This window comes from Oryctolagus cuniculus, chromosome 7 (assembly GCF_051225735.1).
Source record: "Oryctolagus cuniculus isolate XC-2025 breed Fujian yellow rabbit chromosome 7, ASM5122573v1, whole genome shotgun sequence".
In the NCBI taxonomy this organism is placed as follows: Eukaryota; Metazoa; Chordata; class Mammalia; order Lagomorpha; family Leporidae; genus Oryctolagus; species Oryctolagus cuniculus.
This window is the reverse complement of record NC_142873.1, coordinates 149,049,485-149,069,717: the sequence shown is the minus strand read 5'-3', so window position 1 is coordinate 149,069,717 and position 20,233 is coordinate 149,049,485. Positions and strand designations below refer to the sequence as shown.

The window sequence follows — 20,233 nt, the reverse complement described above, 5'->3', positions numbered from 1 at the left end:
TTTCACAAGCGTGGGCACTCAGTATGTTGGGTAAGAGAGTGCGACTCTAGTTGCGTGAGCTCACCTCAGAACGTTTCTCTCTCACAAGGACCAGGGGAGCTCTCCAGGTTGCTGGAACTTTTCTAAGACCTAACATTTGCCAAATCTCTTGCAGCAATTATCTGGTCTGTGGTACCACAATCGGACCCACCACCCTGACGTGTTTGCCGCTCAGAACCACCGGTCTTCCAAGTTCTCGTCCCTGCAGTGCAGCTCCTGTGACAAAGCCTTTCCCAACACCATCGAGCACAAGAAGCACATCAAAGCAGAGCACGCAGGTGAGGTGTGGTGCCACCGACCGAGTGCGCAGGGCCAGGTAGCGTAGCGTCCTGGGCTCTCTGGAAGCCCTGCCCTCGCGCGGTCCGGTGTGCTGGGCTGGGGCTGACGGAGGCAGCCCTGGAAACCTCGCGCATGGGAGCTCCTCTAGCCCCTGCACGCGGGAAGGGGGTCGGCTTGGCAGCGGTCCGGCCCGGCTGGGTCTAGGTGCTCGGCCTTGGCAAGGGACTCGCTTTTCCGAACCTGCTTGCTCCTCTTCAGGATAGCGTTATTCATCCCTACCTGGCAGGTGAGTCTGGGGATAATCCCAAGCTCTCAGTGTGTCCTACATGCCAGGCACTAGCCGAACACTCCCGGTGTGTGTTCTCGTGTCCCCCTCACAACCCTCTTCACGTCCAGGCAGTCCGGGGCAGGCCCAGTGCTGTCCCCAGGCTCTGTCTGCACGCGTCTCCCCTAGGGATACAGCCCTGTACCCCCAGCCTTCGGAGCCGTCCTCTGTTCTTTGCCATCACTTCTTTCTCTTTCTCCACCTCCCAGATATGAAGTTCCACGAATGTGACCAGTGTAAGGAGCTCTTCCCCACGCCAGCTTTGCTGCAGGTTCACGTCAAGTGCCAGCATTCAGGTTGGTTCCCCTTTCCCATATTCCTGAACTAGACTGCCTGGGCGGGAGTCGCATCACCACCACTACCCACAGCTGTGCGGCCCGGGCTGCGGCACTCCCCTGACTTCTATGCTTCGTTTTCTCATCTAGAAAATGGGGACGGTTTTAATACCCACCTCATAAGGTAACAGGAAAACCCGAGCTCGTCCGTGAATGTCATTGTCATTGCCTATTTCATCGGATCTACAGGGCCAGGTGCACATTTTTAATGAACCGTGAAGAAAACACAACTGCTGTCAATTAAATTATGTTTTCTTATCACTTAGCACATGTAGGTTATCTAAATGTTTTGGACTAATTTAATATTGATTTCTTTTTCCAGATGTATTTATTTATTTGTTTATTTGGAAGGTGGCATTACAGAGAAGGAGAAGCAAAGGCAGAGAGAGAGAGGTCTTCCATCCACTGGTTCAATCCCCAAATGGCTGCAACCACCGGGGCTGGGCCAGACCAAAGCCAGGAGCCACGAGCTTCATCTTGGTCTCCCACAAGGGTGCAAGGATCCAAGCACGTGGGCCATCTTCCTCTGGCTTTACCAGGAGCATTAGCAGCGATCTGGGTCAGAAGTGGAGCAGCCAGGACTTGAACCAGCACCCATATGGAATGCTGGCCCTGCAGACAGTGGCTTAACCTGGTGCACCACAGCACGAGCCCCTTGACATAGATTTTTATCATGTCACTTACTCGTGTGTGCACATAAAAAGGAAAACGTGGGGCCCGCGCTGTGGTGCAGCGGGTTAAGCCACTGTCTGCAGTGCCGGCATCCCATATGGGCTCCAGTTCTAGTCCCGGTTGCTCCGCTTCCGATCCAGCTCTCTGCTATGGCCTGGGAAAGCAGTGGAAGATGGCCCAGATGCTTAGGCCCCTGCACCCGTGTGGGAGACTCGGAAGAAGCTCCTGGCTGTTGGCTTTGGATTGATGCAGCTCTAGCCGTTGTGGCCAATTGGGGAGTGAACCAGCAGATGGAAGGCCTCTGTAACTCTGCCTTTCAAATAAATAAAAATAATTTTTTAAAGGAAAACGTAAGAAATAAATTGATTATGGAAAGAAACCAGCTCCTCAGAGTGGGTGCAGTTCTGACTGCCGGTGGTGGAGCGCGGGGAGCAGATTTGGTGAGGGCTGAAGGCCGCTGGTTTTAGTCTCTTGAATGAGAGGTCGAACGAATCGGCTTTGGATTCCTGCTTTGGCAATGAACTGAGCCTTCATCGCTTACCTCCTCCCTCCGAAAGCATCGTGTCCCCTGAGGTAAAGGCCTGCCCCAGGCCGTGGACGCCTGTCCTGCAGGTCGCAGTCTGCCGCTCCGGCGTTCAGGCATGCGTGGCCGTTGAGAGTTGCGCCAGGTGCCACCTTGCCCAGAGCACTCGCGAGGCACCTGTTGCAGAGACGCTGGAGTGTGCTTGTCAGGTGTGGTGAAGCAGAGCACCGTCGGCATCGCCGTCGGCAGTGGGAGCCGTGCCGGGCCTCGGAGGGTGCGGCCTGACCAGTGCTAACGAAACGCCGTGCCGGGGCCGCTCCCCTGCGTCGGCCCTTCCAGGATTCCAAGCTTCAGAGCCGCAAAGCCGGGGTCTGCTGCGTAGCCTCAGTCTCTGCGCCTTCGTCTCGCCTCTCCCCGTTCCTGTTTCTCCAAGGATCCCATCCGCGACCTGCCCTTCCGTCTCCCCCTGCAGGGTCCCAGCCATTCAGGTGCTTGTACTGCTCGGCGACTTTCCGCTTCCCCGGGGCGCTGCAGCACCACGTCACCACCGAGCACTTCAAGCAGTCGGAGAGCACCTTCCCCTGTGAGCTGTGCGGGGAGCTCTTCACCTCCCAGGCCCAGCGCGACGGTCACTTGGAGTCTGAGCACCCAAAGGTGATGGGCGCCGAAACCCAGGCAGCTGCCTCCCAGGTGGTACAGGTGAGTAAGGCCCTCAACTGCACAGAAAGCTGGCGTGGGCCCCGGGGCTTCTCTGGCGGGAGCGCTGGGGCTCTTTCAGGGTCCCTTGAGAGATTGCCCCACCAGGGAGAACTTGTAGAGGTTTTTTCTCACCGTCCACAGCCTTCCCACCTCCTGAGGAACACGGCAGGGGACAGTCGGGGGTGGTCGTGGGGAGGGTCGCAGGAAGTCGTGGGGAAGGGCGGTCAAGCCTGTGCTGGTCAGGGACCACCTGCAGCACAGACCCTTGGGCAGCTCCCCTGCGCTGGACACAGCACACATTGTCACCCCTGGGCTGCCCCCTCTACCTGGGCAAAAATAACCCACCTCTTCTTGATGAAAAACCTGCCTCCGCAGCCCGTGTAATCCAGCCTCTCTCTGCCCCCAGGTCCTCGTTTACTCTTCCCAACTCCAAAGACAGGGCGGAAAGGAAGCGGGCTGGGTTCTGTGGGTTGCAGTGGGTTAGAGAGGAACCGGAAACTGAGGGAGGTCTGAGTCTGGCCGTCCCACTGTCCAGTGCCCTGGGTCAGTCGCTTTCAGCCCTGTCCTCACAGGCCCTTGGAGGGGCAGAGATGTGGCCAGGGGGGCAGCGCTGCAGGCTGCTCATCAGCCAGCACCATTCCGCTTTGTTTTTTTGTAAGATGCCCTCTGAGAAAAAGGAAGGGAGGAGGCTTCGTTCCTTTAAAAATAAAAACAAAAAAACAGTCCGCGAACTCCCCTCCTGGTGAATTATCAGTTGGACATCACCCTTGCTCCCTCCGCTCCGGTTCACAGAGGAGCAGCGCAGTTGTCCTCACCGTGCCCTCCGGGGGCACCTGCCTCGTAAACCTCACCGCATCTCGTTGTTCTGGGGTGCACAGGTCAGAGGCTAGAGTTTGTCCACATTCTCTGCCTTCTCAGGCCCTCCGTCTGCTGGCTTCCACGGACAGCCTCGGCCGAGCAGAGGCCCGGAGGCGCCACCCTTGGCAAGCCAAGGCCTCTGGTAGCCACTCGTGTCCGTGCTTCGAGCATGAGACCAGCCACCCTCAGTAGCATTCCTCTCACACGGCACTTGGGGCTGCAGTGAATCCTCGAGACAGGGAAACCCAGGGCGAGAAACGGAGCCTGTGTTCACTGGCGTGTAATCATAGCGTCCCGGCGCCCTGCGACGGCGTACTGAGCAAAATTACAGCAATTTCGTGCGCAGTTATTTAAATGGTGTGCCTGCCTTCTCTTTTGCATCGCTGGTGTGTTGGGCTTGCCTCTTCCCATTAGGCATGTGTAATTGCTCTCCTCAGGTGAAGACATAAATATCATCATTACAGCCTGGGATGGGACCGTGTACATTCTGGGGCGCTAGCCACGGCCACTGCCAGAGCAGCCTCCCGGCCTTCCCTTTCAGGTGATCCAGACCGCAGAGCCCGCGGCTTCGGCAGAGCAGGTGATCACGCTGGAGGAGGCCCAGCTGGCCGGGTCGCAGGTGTTTGTGACGCTGCCGGAGTCTCAGACACCTCAGACCAGCTCTGAGCTCGTGGCCGTGACTGTGGAGGACTTGCTGGACGGCACCGTGACCCTGATCTGTGGAGAAGCCAAGTGAGTGGCTGTCGTCCAGGGGAGGGGCTCCTGCGTGTGCACCAGAGACAGCCCGGTAGCTGCCATCTGCCCCGCGTCCCCGGCTGTCCTGAGCCTACGGCCAACCAGAGCGGCTCCCTTGGAAAGCACGCGGAGCATCGTTGTTCCCGTGGAGCCCACACGTCTGACACCACCATCTGCCACAGCAGGCAGCCTGTGCCTTTGGCCTCTGAGACACCGCCAGATCCCCTGCCAAGGACAGCTTCCAAAACCCAGGGCACGAGCAGTGGGGCGTGCCGTGTGCCGGCAGTGCTTGGTGGCAGAATGGCAGTTAGAAATGCTGCCAGTGCCTCCAGCCAGCCCATCCTGGGCCCCGGCTTTGAGCTCACGTGCCCCTGCCCCCCACCTGGGTCGGGCTTCCCCTGCACCCAGAAGCTGTGCCCAGCGTGGTGGTACAGGGAGGTCTTTCCCTGGCAGGAGGGACAGCTCTTCCAGACAGAGCCCTTGGGGTGTTCCTGCCGCCTGGCTGTAATGGAGACCATCTGGGGCCGGAGACAGTCCCCACCTTTCCAGTATTTCCATCGTGGTGTCCCTTCCTGAAGGCGGCGCCCGCAGTCTCCCCTGCATGCTCAGCCTCATCCTCTTCCTGCACTCAGAGGCCGACACCTCCGCCTGCCTTGCAGGCCGTGCGTCCTCACAGGCCGTGCGTCCTGCCGTGAGGAGCGGTTAGTGCTGGCTGCGGGCCGCCGCTGCCACAGGGCACCGAGCCTTTGGAGTCGGAATTTCATGAAGCTTTCTTATCTTTAGTTCCTAAGATATAATCTGATAATTAATGGTTCGTGGAAGCCATTACGAAGTGCAATTGGATGGATGGTTCCCCGTTTAGAGAGAATCACTAGCCTTCTTCTTTCCTCGAAGCCAAAGGTTGCAATGTGCAGGCGTGTTTACACCAGGCAGGCCTCCCTGCCACACAGTGTGGCTGGACTCCCGGGAGGGGTGTTCTGATCTGGCCACCAGCCCTGGAGCCTGAGACTGGCAGAGACAGGCCCGGCTCGTGGCAGGGCTCAGTGTGGGCGGGGCTGCGCTGTGCCAGGGCAGGCCGCAGAGCCTTCCCGCTGACCACCGTGTGCACAGGCAGCTGGCCCCCACAGAGCTTCCGCAGAGGGCTCAGCCAGCGCTCCCCAGGCAGCCGCTGGCCTCTGGCCTGTCCCTGTGTTGATAGGCAAATCGCTTGGGCTATCAGTTCAGAATCTCCCGATTCTGAAGTAAGTGAAGTGTTAAAGAGAGTCGGCCTCAGAAGCCAGGGACTGACCAGAAGATGGTGCTCAAGCCTTTAAGACTTTGCCTCCCTGCAAAGACCTTGCTGCTGCGACTAGGGCTGCCCGTCTCCTTAGGGCTTAGCCCTGGGAGCCACCGGAAGCCCTCACATGGCAAGTGGCAGCAGGTAAAGCCCGCTGAAAGGCAGGGGGAGCACATGCGTCCAGGCCTTGGCACCAAGCCCAGCGCACAAGGCTGCAGCTCCTCGCACAGCACGGCGCGAGTGTGGCTCAGACTCCAGCCAGAAAACGAACGGAAGCAGAAAGTCAGCTGCCGAGGGCCTGCAGGGGACAGTGACCTTGGCTGAAGGGCTGCTGGACGGAGGGCTCTGCTGGAGATCCACGGCGGGGCCGGGCCCTGACTCCCCGGAGTGGCAGCTTGCGGGGTGGGGCCAGTGGAGAGGCGGGACTTGCTGAGACCTCAGGGGCCCTCAGTGCGGGGCGGGGCCCAGTGCGGGTCTGGTCGGAGTGCAGGGAGGGCCCGCCTGAATCAGCTACTGGCCCCACTGCGCCCCTGCCTCTGCCTCTGCCGGCTGAGTTCACAGTCGCCCCCTGGAGAAGCCCAGGCATGGGTTCCATTGCGCTTGTTCCACTCTGCTTGGCCGTTTTATTCATTTCTTGCGCTTCTGCCCAAGAGACCTTCTGATTGCCTCATTCCGGAGGCGCTGCCCGTGCAGCCCAGCTGAGGCATTGCAGGGCTGTGGAGAAGTCTGCCGACGTTTTGGGACCCGTGGATTGGTTCCGTCGGCCTCCAGCCTTCGTGGCTCCCAGAGCCCGGGATCCACTGTGAGGAGGGAACGGTGGTCAGCGTCGTAGCTGGAGCCCTGCTGTGGGAGCAGTGAGTCAGCTGCGCAGCAGGAGCTGTCCTCACGGTGACGTGCGAACAGGTGGCTCAAGCACAGGGGCCCCGCAGGAATGTGAGGCCCTTACTGACCTGGTCCCTGAGCCGGGCCAGGAACCAGAGGACCGCAGTGGGGCGGGCTGTGTGGGGCGTTCCGCTTTGCACTGCCTCCGGAGGCGCCCCAGCCTCGTCCCCCGGGCGAGCGCTGGTGGTGAGGGGCTGAGAGGTGGGCGGTGCCTGGGGACACGAAGTCTGTCCTCTGCCCGCAGGCTCAGGTGGACCGCAGAATCAGGAGCGGTGAGGGCGTCCTGGGAGGTCCTCCGAGCCCGCGCTGCTGCCTGGCGGCCAGCACAGTGGACGGGCTGGGGCTGTGCCTTCACAGGTCTCCTGTGCTGAGGAGCGGGAGCCGGGCAGGCAGCTCCAAGGACTGAGCGGTGTTCTGGGGAGTGGGGGCCGCAGAATTGGGTGGGACCTGAGTGGCTGCTTCAGGAGTGGTGGGGGCTTCAGTTGGCATAACCAGAGGAGGAGCTGAGCAGCCCCAGCCCTGGCCTGCTTGGCCCAGTGTCCCAGGAAGGGGGAAGTAAAACAGATTTAGGGCTAGAGGGAGTTTTGGGGACGAGTTATTAATTGTTTTGTTGCCATGGAAACATTGGAGGTGGTAGGACTTAGACCAGAGGCACAGTGGAAACTCCAAAACTCGGGGCACCTGCAGCTGGGCGTGCGAGGGAGACAGAAGCTGGGTGCCCCCTGGGGACCACATTACTGACAGGAGCCCTTCCCGGGGCTGCATAGACAACCCCCCACGTGCCGCTGTATACATTGCATTGCAAACCATTATCGATGTTCAACATGTACTCGTGTGTATAAATAAAATGCATTCTTGAAGAAAATCACACTTTGTGCACAGACCTGTTTTCTCTCTGGCCTGGCGGTGTCAGGTGCTCGGGCTGCAGGGCCTGGTCTCGGGGCTGTTGGGTGCCTTCCGACCGTGACCACGTGGCCTGGGGACTGAAACGCTCCCCTGTCACATGAGTCTCATTTGCTAAGCCCTCTTTCCCGGGAGTAGGTGTGGGCAGCGGTGGTGTCTGGCCCGGCCCTCCCCAGCTGTGCCCTGAATAACCATGACCTTGGCAAGGTGCTCGCCGCTCCACGCTCCTTCCCAGCTCCCAGCTGTAAAGGGGAAATCATTGCACTTACAGAATTGTGGTGTGAATTCAAAGCCTGGTTTTGGTGAATCGACTCAAATGTTGTTACTAACGCCTGCAAGTCTGCACGCAGGCGCTAGGAGGGTGTCCTGTGCCGCGGTGTGGGCGTGCCCTGGACATGGCCTGCTCGCGCAAGCAGAGGACGACTCGGATCTCAGACTCAGGTGTTGTGGGGAAGAGGGGAGCTGCTTCCTGCCCCGCAGCTGTGGGTCCTCGCTCCCCTCGGAGTCACCACCCTGCCGTGTCCTCCTCCGCCCGCCTCTAGGCAGAGGGGCGGCGCTCGGCCTGGCTTCGGTGAGCTCCGCGGTCGAGGACGAGCTCGTCCAGCTCCCCCCATCTGGGAATCTGCATTCTGAGATTCCCAGCCCGTGTCCTACCCTGGACGGCCGGGGCGTGTTGCACCTTGCTTTATCTCGCGTTGCATCCTAAACAGCTGGAGGACAGGGACTGCCCCTGCCAGTTTGGTTTCCGAGTAGGGGGCTCTGTGCTGGGCGCGCAGAGGCTGAGTCTGGCCCACGCGGGGCACACCCCTGCTTGTGAAGGCCGGCGTGTGGCAGGGAGGCTGTCCCCAGGTTACCCTGGGCCGGTCTACCAGAGCATCCTCCTTTCTTTGTCCTCTGAGAAGAGATTAGCACAGGGCTGAGAGCGGCTGGCGGCCCTGCAGCTCCCCAGCTTCTCTGATCAAACAGCACTCCTGCCGCCTCCTCTTGCCCCGGGTCCCCCAGCGTAGGCCAGAAGCAGCTGATCAAACACATCAGGACAAGGTCAGTCCAGGGACCCACAGTCCCCTCCAGGGGAGACTTCACAGCCCTGCCGTCAGGAGGCTCTGATAAAAATGGGCAGGGGTGGGCAAGAGGGCCCATGGGGCTGGCCTGAGGCCGAACACCTTCGCTCCGTTTCAGGGTGAAGTCCGTGTGCTCCACACGGGGCCTAGAGCAAGGGCCGCTGTGTGTGAACGAGTGGGGGTGGGAGATGGCAAGGAAGAGCCCGTGGATTGTTGGATTGTCACAGGGTGACTTAGCTCCCCCTCATTATCCCACAACCCCTTCGAGGGCAAAACCTGTGCAGTATCCTCACTCGGACATGCACACGCGTGCACATTGGCTGGCGCCTCGGGGGTCTGCACGCTGAGTGACCTGGGTCCCTGGAGTCCTGGGATGTGCCCGCTCCCTAGGCTACAGGAGGCTGGGGCCGATCAGCCTGAAGCGCTGCCTGGCTGAGGTTCGTAGGGCGCTGGCTGTAGATGAGGAGCAGGTGCCGAAAACGCGTGCCGGGCTGGACGGGGGCCAGCAGCTCATGGGACCTGCAAATGCTGTGCAGTTTTTTGTTGGTTTTCTTTGAGGGGGAGGATTAATAAATTTTAGAAATAGTTTCATAGGAGGCAGCATTGTGGCACAGGAAGTTAAACCCCTGCCTGCGACGCCAGCATCCTGTTTGAGTACCAGTTCAAGTCCCGGCTGCTCCACTTCCAATCCAGCTCCCTGGTAATGCACCTGGGAAAGCAGTGGAGGACGGCCCAAGTGCTCGGGCCTCTGCACCCACATGGGAGACCTGGAAGAAGCTCCTGGCTCCCGGCTTGCTTGCTCGCTCACGCTCTCGTTCTCTCTCTCTCTCTCTCTCTCCACCTTTCAAATAGATAAATCTTTGTTGAGAAAATTAGTCTCACAATAATTGCTGTTATTAAGAGCTTCCACGACGTGGACACTAGTACCTTTATGTAATTCTGCTTTCCTAAGATCAGGGCAACCCGGGCCCTACTGCTGGCTCTGTTACCCTGTGGTGTGGACATCACTACCAGAACCACTGCGTAGCCAGTGAGCAGCACAGCTGGGACTTGAACCCAGAACCGTTCAAACACCAGGCTGTCATAGAGCACTTCTGAGTACCTCACTGGCCAGAAAAAGGTCACTCCCACGTGTTTCCGTTCCTCACACAACCTTGTCTGTACCTGTTTTCTCTCCTGCTCCCTCGCACCCATCCTGCCTGAGACGACCACCCTAGCCTAAAACTGAGCCGCTGGAGGAGTCACCGGTGGCAAGTCACGCCCCCTGCCCTGCTCCGCTAGTAGCAGGAGGCCACGTGGGGCACAAGTCAGGGCTGTCCTTGGGATGCAGGTCCCGCCTGGGCTCCTGTGCAAGGGTGGGCCCCTCACCTCGGCAGCTCTGGGAGGCGTCTCCGCTCCTCGCCTTCCCGGGCTCCACCTTGACCCCGGGCTCCTAGAGCAGGAATGTTTTCCACAGCCGCAGATTTGCTTGGAGAGGAGGATCACAAGACGGCAGCAAAAGGCCTCGTGCAGAGCCAGCTCCGGGATGGTTCAGGTCTGGGTTGGGGTCACTGCCCTGTCCTTTATCGGGTGTGTCACTTCAGGCATGTTGCCTTTGCTTCACCTTGGGGACGGTAGAACTCTTAGGGGGATGGCAAAGATGAAAAGGTAGGCACGGGAGGTTCTCCTCCAGCGCCTGGCGCGTGGCGAATGCTCTTTGCCACGATGCTGCTCATGGTGTGAGCGGACTGCGGCTCCAGGATGGCCCTGCCCAGCGCAGAGACCCCACTGCATGCCTCTGGTGTTCAGCTGGACAGTGAGTCCAGGAGGCATCATGTGTCTGGCGCACAGGAGAGCCGGCTCTGCAGATCCTGCAGCACCAGGGCAGGGCTTCCCGCGTGCTGTCCATGTGACGCCGCCCGGGCGCCTGCGCCACGGGGCCTCAGCGGAACAGGTTGTGTCACCCGTGTGGTGACCCCGTTTCTGTGCCCAACAGTGGCCTCTAGGAGGAGCGAGCCTTGCCTGGTTGGAGAAGGGCTCCTAGGCAGGGGCAGTGCAGAGAAAGAGGTGGCAAACGCTTGACCGCCCGGGGCCGCCCTCATGGGGGACCTCAGTCCCATAGTGCCTGCCTTGGGGGCAGCGCGCCTCAGCTCGCGGATGCTTTTGCACACACGATTCCTTTTGATCTTCCAGCGACGTGGAAATTTACGCCCTGTGCAGTGAAGAATCAGACCACACAAGACCTCTGTCTTCTCTACACAAGGTTCCCCCGTTGGCGAGCAGCGGAACTGGAGCCGGCTATGCTGAGGCCGCGTGCAGCTCTCCCCGGCCCGCCGTGCTCGTGTGTCTGTGATGGCCCCGTGTTTCAGGCCCGTGCAGTCCTGGCTGCAGCGCTGGGGGGGGGGGGGGGGGCTTGAGCCACGCCCATGCAGAGTGCGAGGTCCAGGGAGTCGGCTGCTTGCCCACACGGGGAGGGAGGCAGTCGCTGGCCTATAGTCCCAGCAGCTGCACCGGTTGCAAGGACAAGTGCACCTTAGGTCAAGTGAGGAGGGGCTCGCGCAGCCTGGGAGGGGTAGCACGAGCGCGCCGCGCACTGACCGCTGCCTGGGCCGGGCCGCCACGCTGTCCTAGGATGCCTGCCCTGATGCAAGTGTGCTGTCGTGTGTGGGCCGGCACGGGAGCCTCTGGCCACACATGGCCACTGAGCACTTGAAGTGTGGCTCCTATGACGAAAGAACCAAAGATTTTCACTTAGAGAGTCGCATTAACATATAGCATGAACCTGCATGGCGTGGCCCAGCGGGGTTCGGTGCTGCCTGGGATGCCAGAATCCCACGTTGGAGCCCTCGTTCGAGTCCTGCTGTGCCGCTTCGCGTACAGCTCCCTGCTGACGTGCACCGTGGGAGGTGGCAGATGGCCCAAGGACTTGGGTTCCTGCGTCCATGGCAGAGACCTGGATGGAGTGCCAGGCTCCTGTCTCCAGCCTGGACCAACCCCAGCTGTTTGGGGATAAACCAGTGAAAGGCAGATCTGTCATTCCCTCTTTGTCACTTCTTGTTTTAAAAAAAAAAATCTTTAAAAAGTAAAAACTAGATGGCGCCTCAGGGGGATGATGGCCATCTAGGAAGAGTCCGAATTCAAACCCAGGTCTCCGCCCCTTGCTCTGCGCCCATGGTTCGTGCAGTCCCTGCTCCTTGCCTGCCGCCCGGGCCTGAGGACGGAGGACACAGCCATCGCCCCAGGCCGAGTGACTGAGCCCGGGACTGACTGCGGGGATGGCGACGGCATGGTCACCTGGTTCACAGAGGAGTGAATGGTGCTGGCGTTTGCCCGGGGTCACCCAGCTTTCGCAGAAAGGGTCACCCCGGCACAAGTGGGGACGCCTCATTCTCGCTCCTGTTTCTTCTCACCAGCTCCGGAGAGGAGCTGAACCAAAACCAGAAGTGCCCTGGTGGCAGCCCCGTCGCCCTGTGCCTCCTGCTGCGGGTGAGACGGCAGCGCCACACTGAGCCACTCACCGGCGCCAGCGGGTCCCGCCCACCGAGTGGGCGGCAGGGCCGCTGTGCACGTGGCTTTCCAGCGACCATTGGCAAAACCACGTGGTGCTCAAGGCGGACACGATTCGTGGTGACATGCCGGCAGACTCGGTGTGTAGGCAGACGCGGTGCATTGTCACCCCGGGCTAAGCCGCGGGACCCTGGCGGAGTGTTCAGCCCACGCCAGCGAGTGGACTCGAGGGCTTCCATAGTCCCTGGCCGGAGCACCAGGTCACAGGGAAAGCAGGCGACTGCCCTGGACCAGGCCACTTACTCGGCCTCCGTGGCTTCATCGCCCATCATGCCACGCCCACAGGGTGGGACTGGGGGGGACTTGCAGTGGGAGAGCTAGGCGGGGGGCCGCCCCCTGGTGAGAGCTGGCGGGTGGGGGAGCAGTGTATGTGAAGGCCCGTGGGCTTCTGTGCTACACGCACAATGCCCCAGGGCCCCCCGTGCGAGGAACCGGCAGAACCCCCATCCTGCAGTGGGAGGGGAACCCGGTGCCTTTGGGGCCCAGAGGCTGGTGCAGGTGCTGACAGCAGCCCCAGAGAGAGTCCCTTGCGGCAGCCCTGCCCTACCCACTGGGGCATGGGCCTTGGGGGCTATGCCTGGGGAGGAACCGGCTGGGACAGAGGACTTTCCGGAGCTGGGGGAGCGCCTGGCCCAGGAGAACGGGGCACAAGGCCCATGGCTCTGCCACTTGGGGCACTGGCATCGATTCCTGCCCTGGCCCATGCACCCTGGGAGGTCACAGGAGACGGCCCAGGTCCTCAGGTCCCTGCCACCACCTAGGAGACTGTTGTGGGCATTTGGAGAGTGACTCAGCCGATGGAAAAGATACCTTTCTCTCTCTCTCTCTAGCCTTTCAAATAAATAGTCAATAAGGTCATGTGCAAGGCTTCCACCACCCACCTCGCATGTCCCTGAACACGTTCGTTCATGCCAGCCCTTACCGTGGCTAGGCGGTGTTCTGGGCGCTGGGATGCCACGAAGGGCGAGCTCTCCTTTTTTGGGGAGACGGGCGCTAGTGCATCCAGAGCGCCGCCTCATGGCCACTGCAGGGACAGCATCGGGCGGGGCCGGCGTGGGGTATCCGGGAAAGGACTTGTGCCAAGACCTGAGGGCTGGAGGGAGTGGCCTTGTGGATGGCTAGGGGAGAACAGCAGTGCAAGGGCCCTGAGGCAGGAAGAGGCGTGGCCTGGCTGGGGACTCCTGAGGTGGCCAGCGTGGCTGCAGGGTGGTGGACAAAGGAGAGGAGAGTGGGAGAGAGTTAGGGAGGTCAGTAGGGCCCACCTCCTGTAGGACCTGCTAGGCTGCTTAAGGATGTGGCTGGGGCGGGGTGCGGGGTGGGGGGATTGGAGAAGAGGTGCTGCAGTCACCGTTTTGAGGATAAAGAGGTTATTCAGGGGCTGTGTCAGCAGAAGCTCATGGAAAGGAAAATGAGCCTGCAACCGAAGACATTTCTGATCGGCTCACTTGTTAGCCAAGAGGGAAAACGCTGGCGGTGGTGAGGCGTCGTCGTGTCGCGCCAACAGGATTTGCTGATGGATCGGGCAGGGATTTAAGAAGAAGGATTCAGGGAGGCTCCCGGGACTGTGGCTGTGAAAGTGGAAGCACAGGGGGCCGGCGCTGTGGCACAGCGGGTTAACGCCCTGGCCTGCAGCGCCGGCATCCCATATGGGCACCGGTTCTAGTCCCGGCTGCTCCTCTTCCGATCCAGCTCTCTGCTATGGCCTGGGAAAGCAGTGGAAGATGCAGCTCTCCCTGCACCTGCATGGGAGATGCGGAAAAAGCTCCTGGCTCCTGGTTCCGGATTGGAGCAGTTCCAGCCGTTGCAGCCAACTGGGGAGTGAACCAGCAGATGGAAGACCTCTCTCTCTCCCTCTCTCTCTCTCTCTCTCTACCTCTCTCTACCTGTCCTTCTCTCTGTGTGTAATTCTGACTTTCAAATAAATTAATTAATTAAAAAAAAAAAGTGAAGCACAGAGTGGCTGCGTGCTGTGATGGGGAGCTCGCCACAGAGGAGGACCCCTGGGGCATGTGGCGTCACCGTGTGAAAGACCACCCTGCTCGGAGCTCAGTGTTGTCTGCCGAGTCACCAGGGCTCCCCAGAGACCCACCGCCACCTCGGCCTAGGGAGGAGAGCAGGGGTAGCCTGCCCGCCCTCGCGGGACGGGGGAGGTAGCCGGGAGCACGCAGTAAGCGAGGGCGGTTCTAGCACTGGGACCCGCGGCGACCAAGCCCAGAGCCACTGTCTTGGAGAAGCCCACAGCCGGGAGAGGAAGCGGGCAGCAGGTGCTCCAAATGACCAGGGCCAGGCAAGGGACGGGGCCTGCAGCAGGTGAAGACTGCGGGCACCCCAGGCAGAGGCAGCCGACCCTGGCTAGGCCGAGCCCTTGGGGTGGAGGGTGCCCAGCGGGCAGGCGGGCACTGAGGGCAGAAGCCTGAAGCCCTCCCCCGAGCTTCTTCCTCGACTTGAGCTTTCTTTTTTTTTTTTTTTTTTTTTTGACAGGCAGAGTGGACAGTGAGAGAGAGAGACAGAGAGAAAGGTCTTCCTTTTTGCCGTTGGTTCACCCTCCAATGGCCGCCGCGGCCGGCGCACCGCGCTGATCCGCTGGCAGGAGCCAGGAGCCAGGTGCTTTTCCTGGTCTCCCATGGGGTGCAGGGCCCAAGCACCTGGGCCATCCTCCACTGCACTCCCTGGCCACAGTCGACTTGAGCTTTCTTAACGGCAGCCTGCCGAGGAGACCGAACCCCGGACTGGCTGCCACAGGGAGCTGAGTCCAGGCCGGCCATGGCCAAGGCTGGGGGAGGGGGCAGCGCCTCTCACCCTTGACCTCCTTGTCTGCCCCTTCCTCCCGGCCACTTGGCACCTGTTTGGCAGCTGGGGAGAAAGGCACAGAGAAGTTGGCTGCTTGCCTCGGGTCACACAGGTGGTAAGCAGGGAGCCAGGATCTTAACCCAATGGCGGAGAAGACAGCCGGGGTGGGAGTGGGGCGGCCCTCGGGTCCTCCAAGCTTTCAGGGAGGGGCACGGGCAGCCGCAGGGCCATTCACAACCCACGCACGTGCAGGGGAGACGGCCTCGGGGTGGCTGGAGGCCCCGAGCCTCGGAGACAGAAAAGGGAAGGCCCCAGGGGCCTCAGGCTGCCTCCGCAGGCCTGGCACCTGTCAGCCGGATCTGCTCAGGACTCGCAGGCGACCCCATCACGGCCTGCTCCGACCCCCTACAGCGCCCAATAGGAAATCCTGGAGGCTCAGCTGCCAGGCAGGGCCCTCTGAGACCCCTCCTCTGCCGGCCCCCGACCTCCTCGCTTCTCTCCCTGCCTCACCCTTCACTCACTTTTCAAACTGCCAGCAGCCTCCGTGCGCCCACGCTGGCCTCGTTCTGGGGCCTGGAGGAGCAGCCGCTCCCTGTTCTCCCAGCCCCCGCCCATGCTGTGCCCCCAGCCCCTCGTCTTTCCCTGGACAACCCGCTTGGCCTGCTTTGAGGCGTGATTCGGACACCGTCTCCTCCAGGAAGCCTTCCCTGGGGCTCCCCTTGCGCCCGCTCCTCTCGCTGGCCTGCAACCCGGGGCTTCCCCAGTAGCCTCTGTGTCGGCCTCACCAGCCCAGAGCCAGGCCAGAGTGGGCATCTGTGGGTGGGCTCACTGTGCGAGTCTCCCCCTTAGACAGGTGGCCGGTGGAGTCTTGGGGAAGCAACCCGCCCAAGGTCACGTGGGATAAAGTGGGAGGAAACCTTGGGAGCTGAGCTGGGTGGGCACTCAGGGGAGGGGACTTCGAAGACCGTCCCGGCCCTCGGGGTCCTGACTGGTAAGCCCACCACCCACCTGTCACCTTCTGAGAGAGCCCCAGTCCGTGCCGCCCGAAGTCCCGTGTCGGGTTCCGTTCCCCTCCCTGCCTTTGCTGTTTTGCACAGCTCTTAGAATGTTCTGACATCGTCTGCACTCCTCCCTCGGTGGTCTGTCTCGGGGGTGGGCCTGGCCAGCAGCTCCGCAGAGCCTAGGCCGCCGTAGGTGCCCAGGACACGTCTGCTGAACTTGTGCGCGTGGCCAGGGCCATCCGCCCTCGTTCGCTGCTCCCAGGCATCTACCCGTCTTGGAGGAGGAAGCAGGGCCCAGGGAGGGGAGGTGGCTGATCAGTGGCAGAGCCTGGAGCCAGCTGCACCGGATTCCACACTCACAGCCTTGGGCGTCGGGTCACAAGTGAGGCTGCCGGCCTGGCACAGACACTGCTTTGGTCTTCCCTGGGGGCGCGGGCGCCGAGCCAGGGCTCCCAGACTGCCTACTGCCCATGGCTCAGCCTCATCTTGTTTCTCCTTGGTGCTTTTTAATTTGCGCACCCTCCGTCCATGGCTTCAGTGTCACTGGTTCCCCGGGTGTGGCCTCTGGATGAGGTGGGAGCCCCTGACCGCCCTGGCTCCTGGTCCATCTGGCAGTGCGTTGAACTCTCAGAACCCGCTTTCTCATCTCACCCTAGTGAACTGGCGAGCACGCCTTCCCCGCTCTGCCCCGGGACCTGGGTTCGAGTCTCCCCAACACTGCCTTCTGACTGTAAGACCTGGAGCAGGTCCCTGCCCCTGGGCCTCAGTCTCCCCGCATGCACCGTGCAGGTTTGAAGCTCTGATGTGTAAGGGTTCTTCTAGCCCAGACATTCTAGAATGTCCCATCTGACAGCAGATAATACGAGGGGCAGGTGTTGGCACGGTGCCTAAGACGCCGCTTGGGGTCCTTGCGCCCTGTGTCAGAGTGCCCGGCTCCCGTCCTGGCTCCGCCCCTGAGATCAGGTTCCTGGGAGGCAGCAATGATGGCTCCTGTCCGCCAGGTCCCTTCCAGCCCCGGGGGAGCCCCGGACGGAGCTTCCGGCTCCTCTCCCGCCTTTGGCTGTTTCAGGCATTTGAGTAGCGAATCGGTGGGTGAAAGATCACCCTGTGTCGGTCTCTCTGCTTTTCAAATAAGATAGAAATAAATAAAGCTTAAAAAGTAGGAACTGTAAGTCTTACGTATAATTTAAAATGTTGGAGGGGGCAGACGCGGCACAGCAGGTGCACGTCCCATGCCAGTGTGCCTAGGATCGAGTCCTGCCTCCTCCTCTGCCTCCAGTCCAGCTTCCTGCTACTGTGCCCGGGAGGCAGCAGCTCAAGTGTCCCACCCGGCGGAGCTCCTGGCTTCTGCTTTCAGCCTGGCCCAGCCCCAGCTGTGGCCGGCACTTGGGGAGTGAACCAGCGGATGAAAAATCTCTTTCTCTGTGTGTGTGTGTTTTTTTTTCACAAATAAAAATGAATAACTTTAAAATAAGTTATTATATATTATAAAATAATTTTTTAAATGAAAATGAAATGTTCTGATAAAAAGATAAAAAGAAACAGGTGAGATTGATTTCAATGATCTACTTCATTTAGCCCAATATATCAAAATCCTTTTCATCTGAACAGGTGATCAATGCAGAAACGCTGATGAGCCATTTTACGTGGCTTTCTCACGTCAGACAACCTGCATTTCCAGGGTGCAGTGGCCGGCGTGGCTGTGGCTGCAGCACCTGACAGCGCCGTCAGCCTCGGAGCAGAGCGCTAGGGGCTCCTTCCCCGATGGAGGTGTGGGAGGCGGCGCTGCCCTGTCTCTCCCAGTCCCTCCCAACCTGGGCCTGAGGCTTCCCACCCTGCCCAGCCGGGGAGGAGAGAGGGGAGGGGCAGGGTCCCCCAGGGAGCGCACATCAGGGGGCAAAGGATCTCAGAACCTGGGTTCTGTGCCTGCGGTGGGGGCGGGGGTGGGGCTGTGCCCTTGTCTCCGATCCAGCGAGTTACTCGCTCATCTGAGTCTGCGCGCCCAGGAGTCCTGCGAGAGCGCGTCCAGGCCTCACGTGACTGTGGCACACGGGGAACTGAGGCTGACAGAGAGGAGGGCGGCTGTTCCTGGCTCCCAGGCCCCTTTGCGTTCAGCCTCTGCTTCCCGGACACAGCTCATGGGCATGGGCATGGGTGTGTGTGTGCAGGTCTCCCACGGGGAGTAAAGCCCCCTCCCCCCAGCCTCAGGATTGGGCCTCGAGGCTTTGGCTGGCTCACTGCCCGCTGGCTGGGGGTGGGGGCAGCATGCGAACAGGCTTGCTTGCTCTAGGACTGGGAGACACAGAACTTCACCCTCATCTGGGGACAGCTGCCCTGGCTAAGGTGGGAGGGGCTTGGGGCAGGGGGTGGGTGCAGGGAGGCAGAACCCCCACCCCTCCCAACGCCCAGCGCCCAGACCCCCTGCCAGCCCCTGGGTCCTGTCTGTCTTACTCCCGCTGGAACTCAGGGCCTCACACCGGTGGGGGCTGGGCACAGAGCAGGTGCTTGGTTAATGCAGAAGGGCTGAGTGGGTCTCTCCTCCCTCTCTCCCTCTCTCTCCCTTTCACACCCTCCCATCTTTCTCCTTCCCCCTCCCCAGGAGGTCGTCGGCTCTGTCCCTCCCCACCCCCGTCTCCCCAGGGTCCCCATGTCCGGTGTCGGACTCTTGCTGCAGGTCCCTCTGTCTGTCCATCTGTCCCTCTCTCTCTCTCCTTGCTTCCTCTCTTCTCCCGCCTTGTTCCCTCTGGGTCTTCTTATCTCCCCCCCTCTCTCCCTGTTCTCTGTTGCTGTCTCTCCCTGAGGCCCCAGCACCTCCCCTCCCTCCCCGCCCCCCACGGCCTCTCTCCCTGTCACTGGTTTCCGCCTCCCCTCCCTGGGCTGCAGCTCCCGGCCCCCGCCCCCTCCTCGGGCGGGCAGCAGGAGCCCCACTGGATGACAGCCGAGCCCCAGCATCCCTTGGAGCTGTCACCGAGGAAATCACACACCAGTGCCTGAAATTCAAATGAGAGTTTTGCCGGAGCCGCTAAACTCATCAAATACTATCTTTGAAGTGCGCTAGCAAACCGGAGCTGAGTGCCCGCTGAAGAGAGGCGGCGGCAGAGGGGCTGGGTAGGGTCACCGTCCCGGCAAGGCACCCCAACACGGCCCATGCCCACGGCCGCCGTCCAGAGCTGGCGGCTTCCGGCCCCTGTGCTGGCTGTGTGAGCAGGGCAGCCGACCTCACCCGTGCTGCTAACCAGGGTCGGAGTGGTGGCCGGCGGCCACACCTACAGCAGTGGCGACTGTCGGTGATGGTGACGTGGGCAAGGGCGCAGGGCGGGCACTCAGGCCAGCTCAGGTCACCCTCAGAACCCGGTCATGCCCTTGCACGGGTAGGGGAGCAGGCTGAGAAGTCGAGGCACGCGCCCGGGGCTCCACCCCAGGCCTGGTGCTGCACCTTAATGGAGCAGCTAGGCGGAGCGGTACTGTCACCCGCCCGCCAGCCCCCTTTTCTACCACAGACCGCCCTGGAGGGGCCGGGCTTCTCCCCTGCGACCGCCAAGGGACAGGCGGTTTTCAGCTCAGGAACTGGAAAATAAGCGTCCTTGATCCTCGCTTCTGTTCCGTTCTGGTGGATGACCCCCAGACCGAGAGGGGAAGCTGGGGCCCTGAGGCCCGGGGACGTGGGGGAGGCCCTTAGGCTGCCTTGGACCCGTCTGCAGAGGGCAGCTGCCCCAGCCTCCCCCAGGCCAGGCGGACAAGGCCATGTGTGGCTGGCGTCAGAGACGTGCTGCCCCGCGTGGCCGCGCCGCCATCAGTCCTGGGTGACACCATTCAGGGGGCTGAGGCAGCCTGGGGATGCCCCTGAGCCAGCAGGGTGGGGGGACACAGGGAAGGCAGTGGGAGACCTGGAGTTGGGGGGGGGTGAGCGGTGGAGTCCAGCAGGCCAAGGCACAGGCAGGGGACAGCAGCGGCACAGGACAGGGGCTGTCTCCTTGCACAGGCGGAGGGTCGGTGCTGGAGAGGGAAGCGGGAGCTGGGCCAGGGGCTGTCTTGGTGGGAAGCACTCAAAAGGGATTCCTGAAAGGTCTCTCGGGTTTGGTGGTGAGGTGGACAGCGGCAAGCCTTCCCGAGCGTCAGCCGTGGGCCACCAGGAAGGCACCTCCACCTCCCAGTGCCCGGCTGGCACCCAGGCCTCGCACAGCCAGGCCACCCTCCCTGGCCAGGCTGCAGGACACCCACCACTTGGTTCCAGGAAGCACCCCCAGGCTGCCCCCAGCCCAGGGCAGGCCAGAGACTCCCCAGGTAAGGGAACTGATGCCCAAAGCCG

At 61.3% G+C, this 20,233-nt stretch overlaps 1 protein-coding gene across 2 annotated transcripts in view; it reads left to right on the top strand.

Moving 5' to 3' along the window:
• ZBTB40 (zinc finger and BTB domain containing 40) overlaps positions 1 to 7,488 on the top strand; it is an 80,817-nt gene extending 73,329 nt beyond the window's left edge. For both annotated transcript variants that reach the window (XM_051856713.3, XM_002715990.6), the window contains 4 exons: positions 155 to 317; positions 853 to 939; positions 2,646 to 2,872; positions 4,272 to 7,488. In XM_051856713.3, the coding sequence (XP_051712673.2) occupies positions 155 to 317; positions 853 to 939; positions 2,646 to 2,872; positions 4,272 to 4,466 (672 nt within the window). In that variant the 3' untranslated portion in view covers positions 4,467 to 7,488. The remainder of the gene's footprint in view (positions 1 to 154; positions 318 to 852; positions 940 to 2,645; positions 2,873 to 4,271) is intronic.
• Positions 7,489 to 20,233: the final 12,745 nt, after the last annotated feature.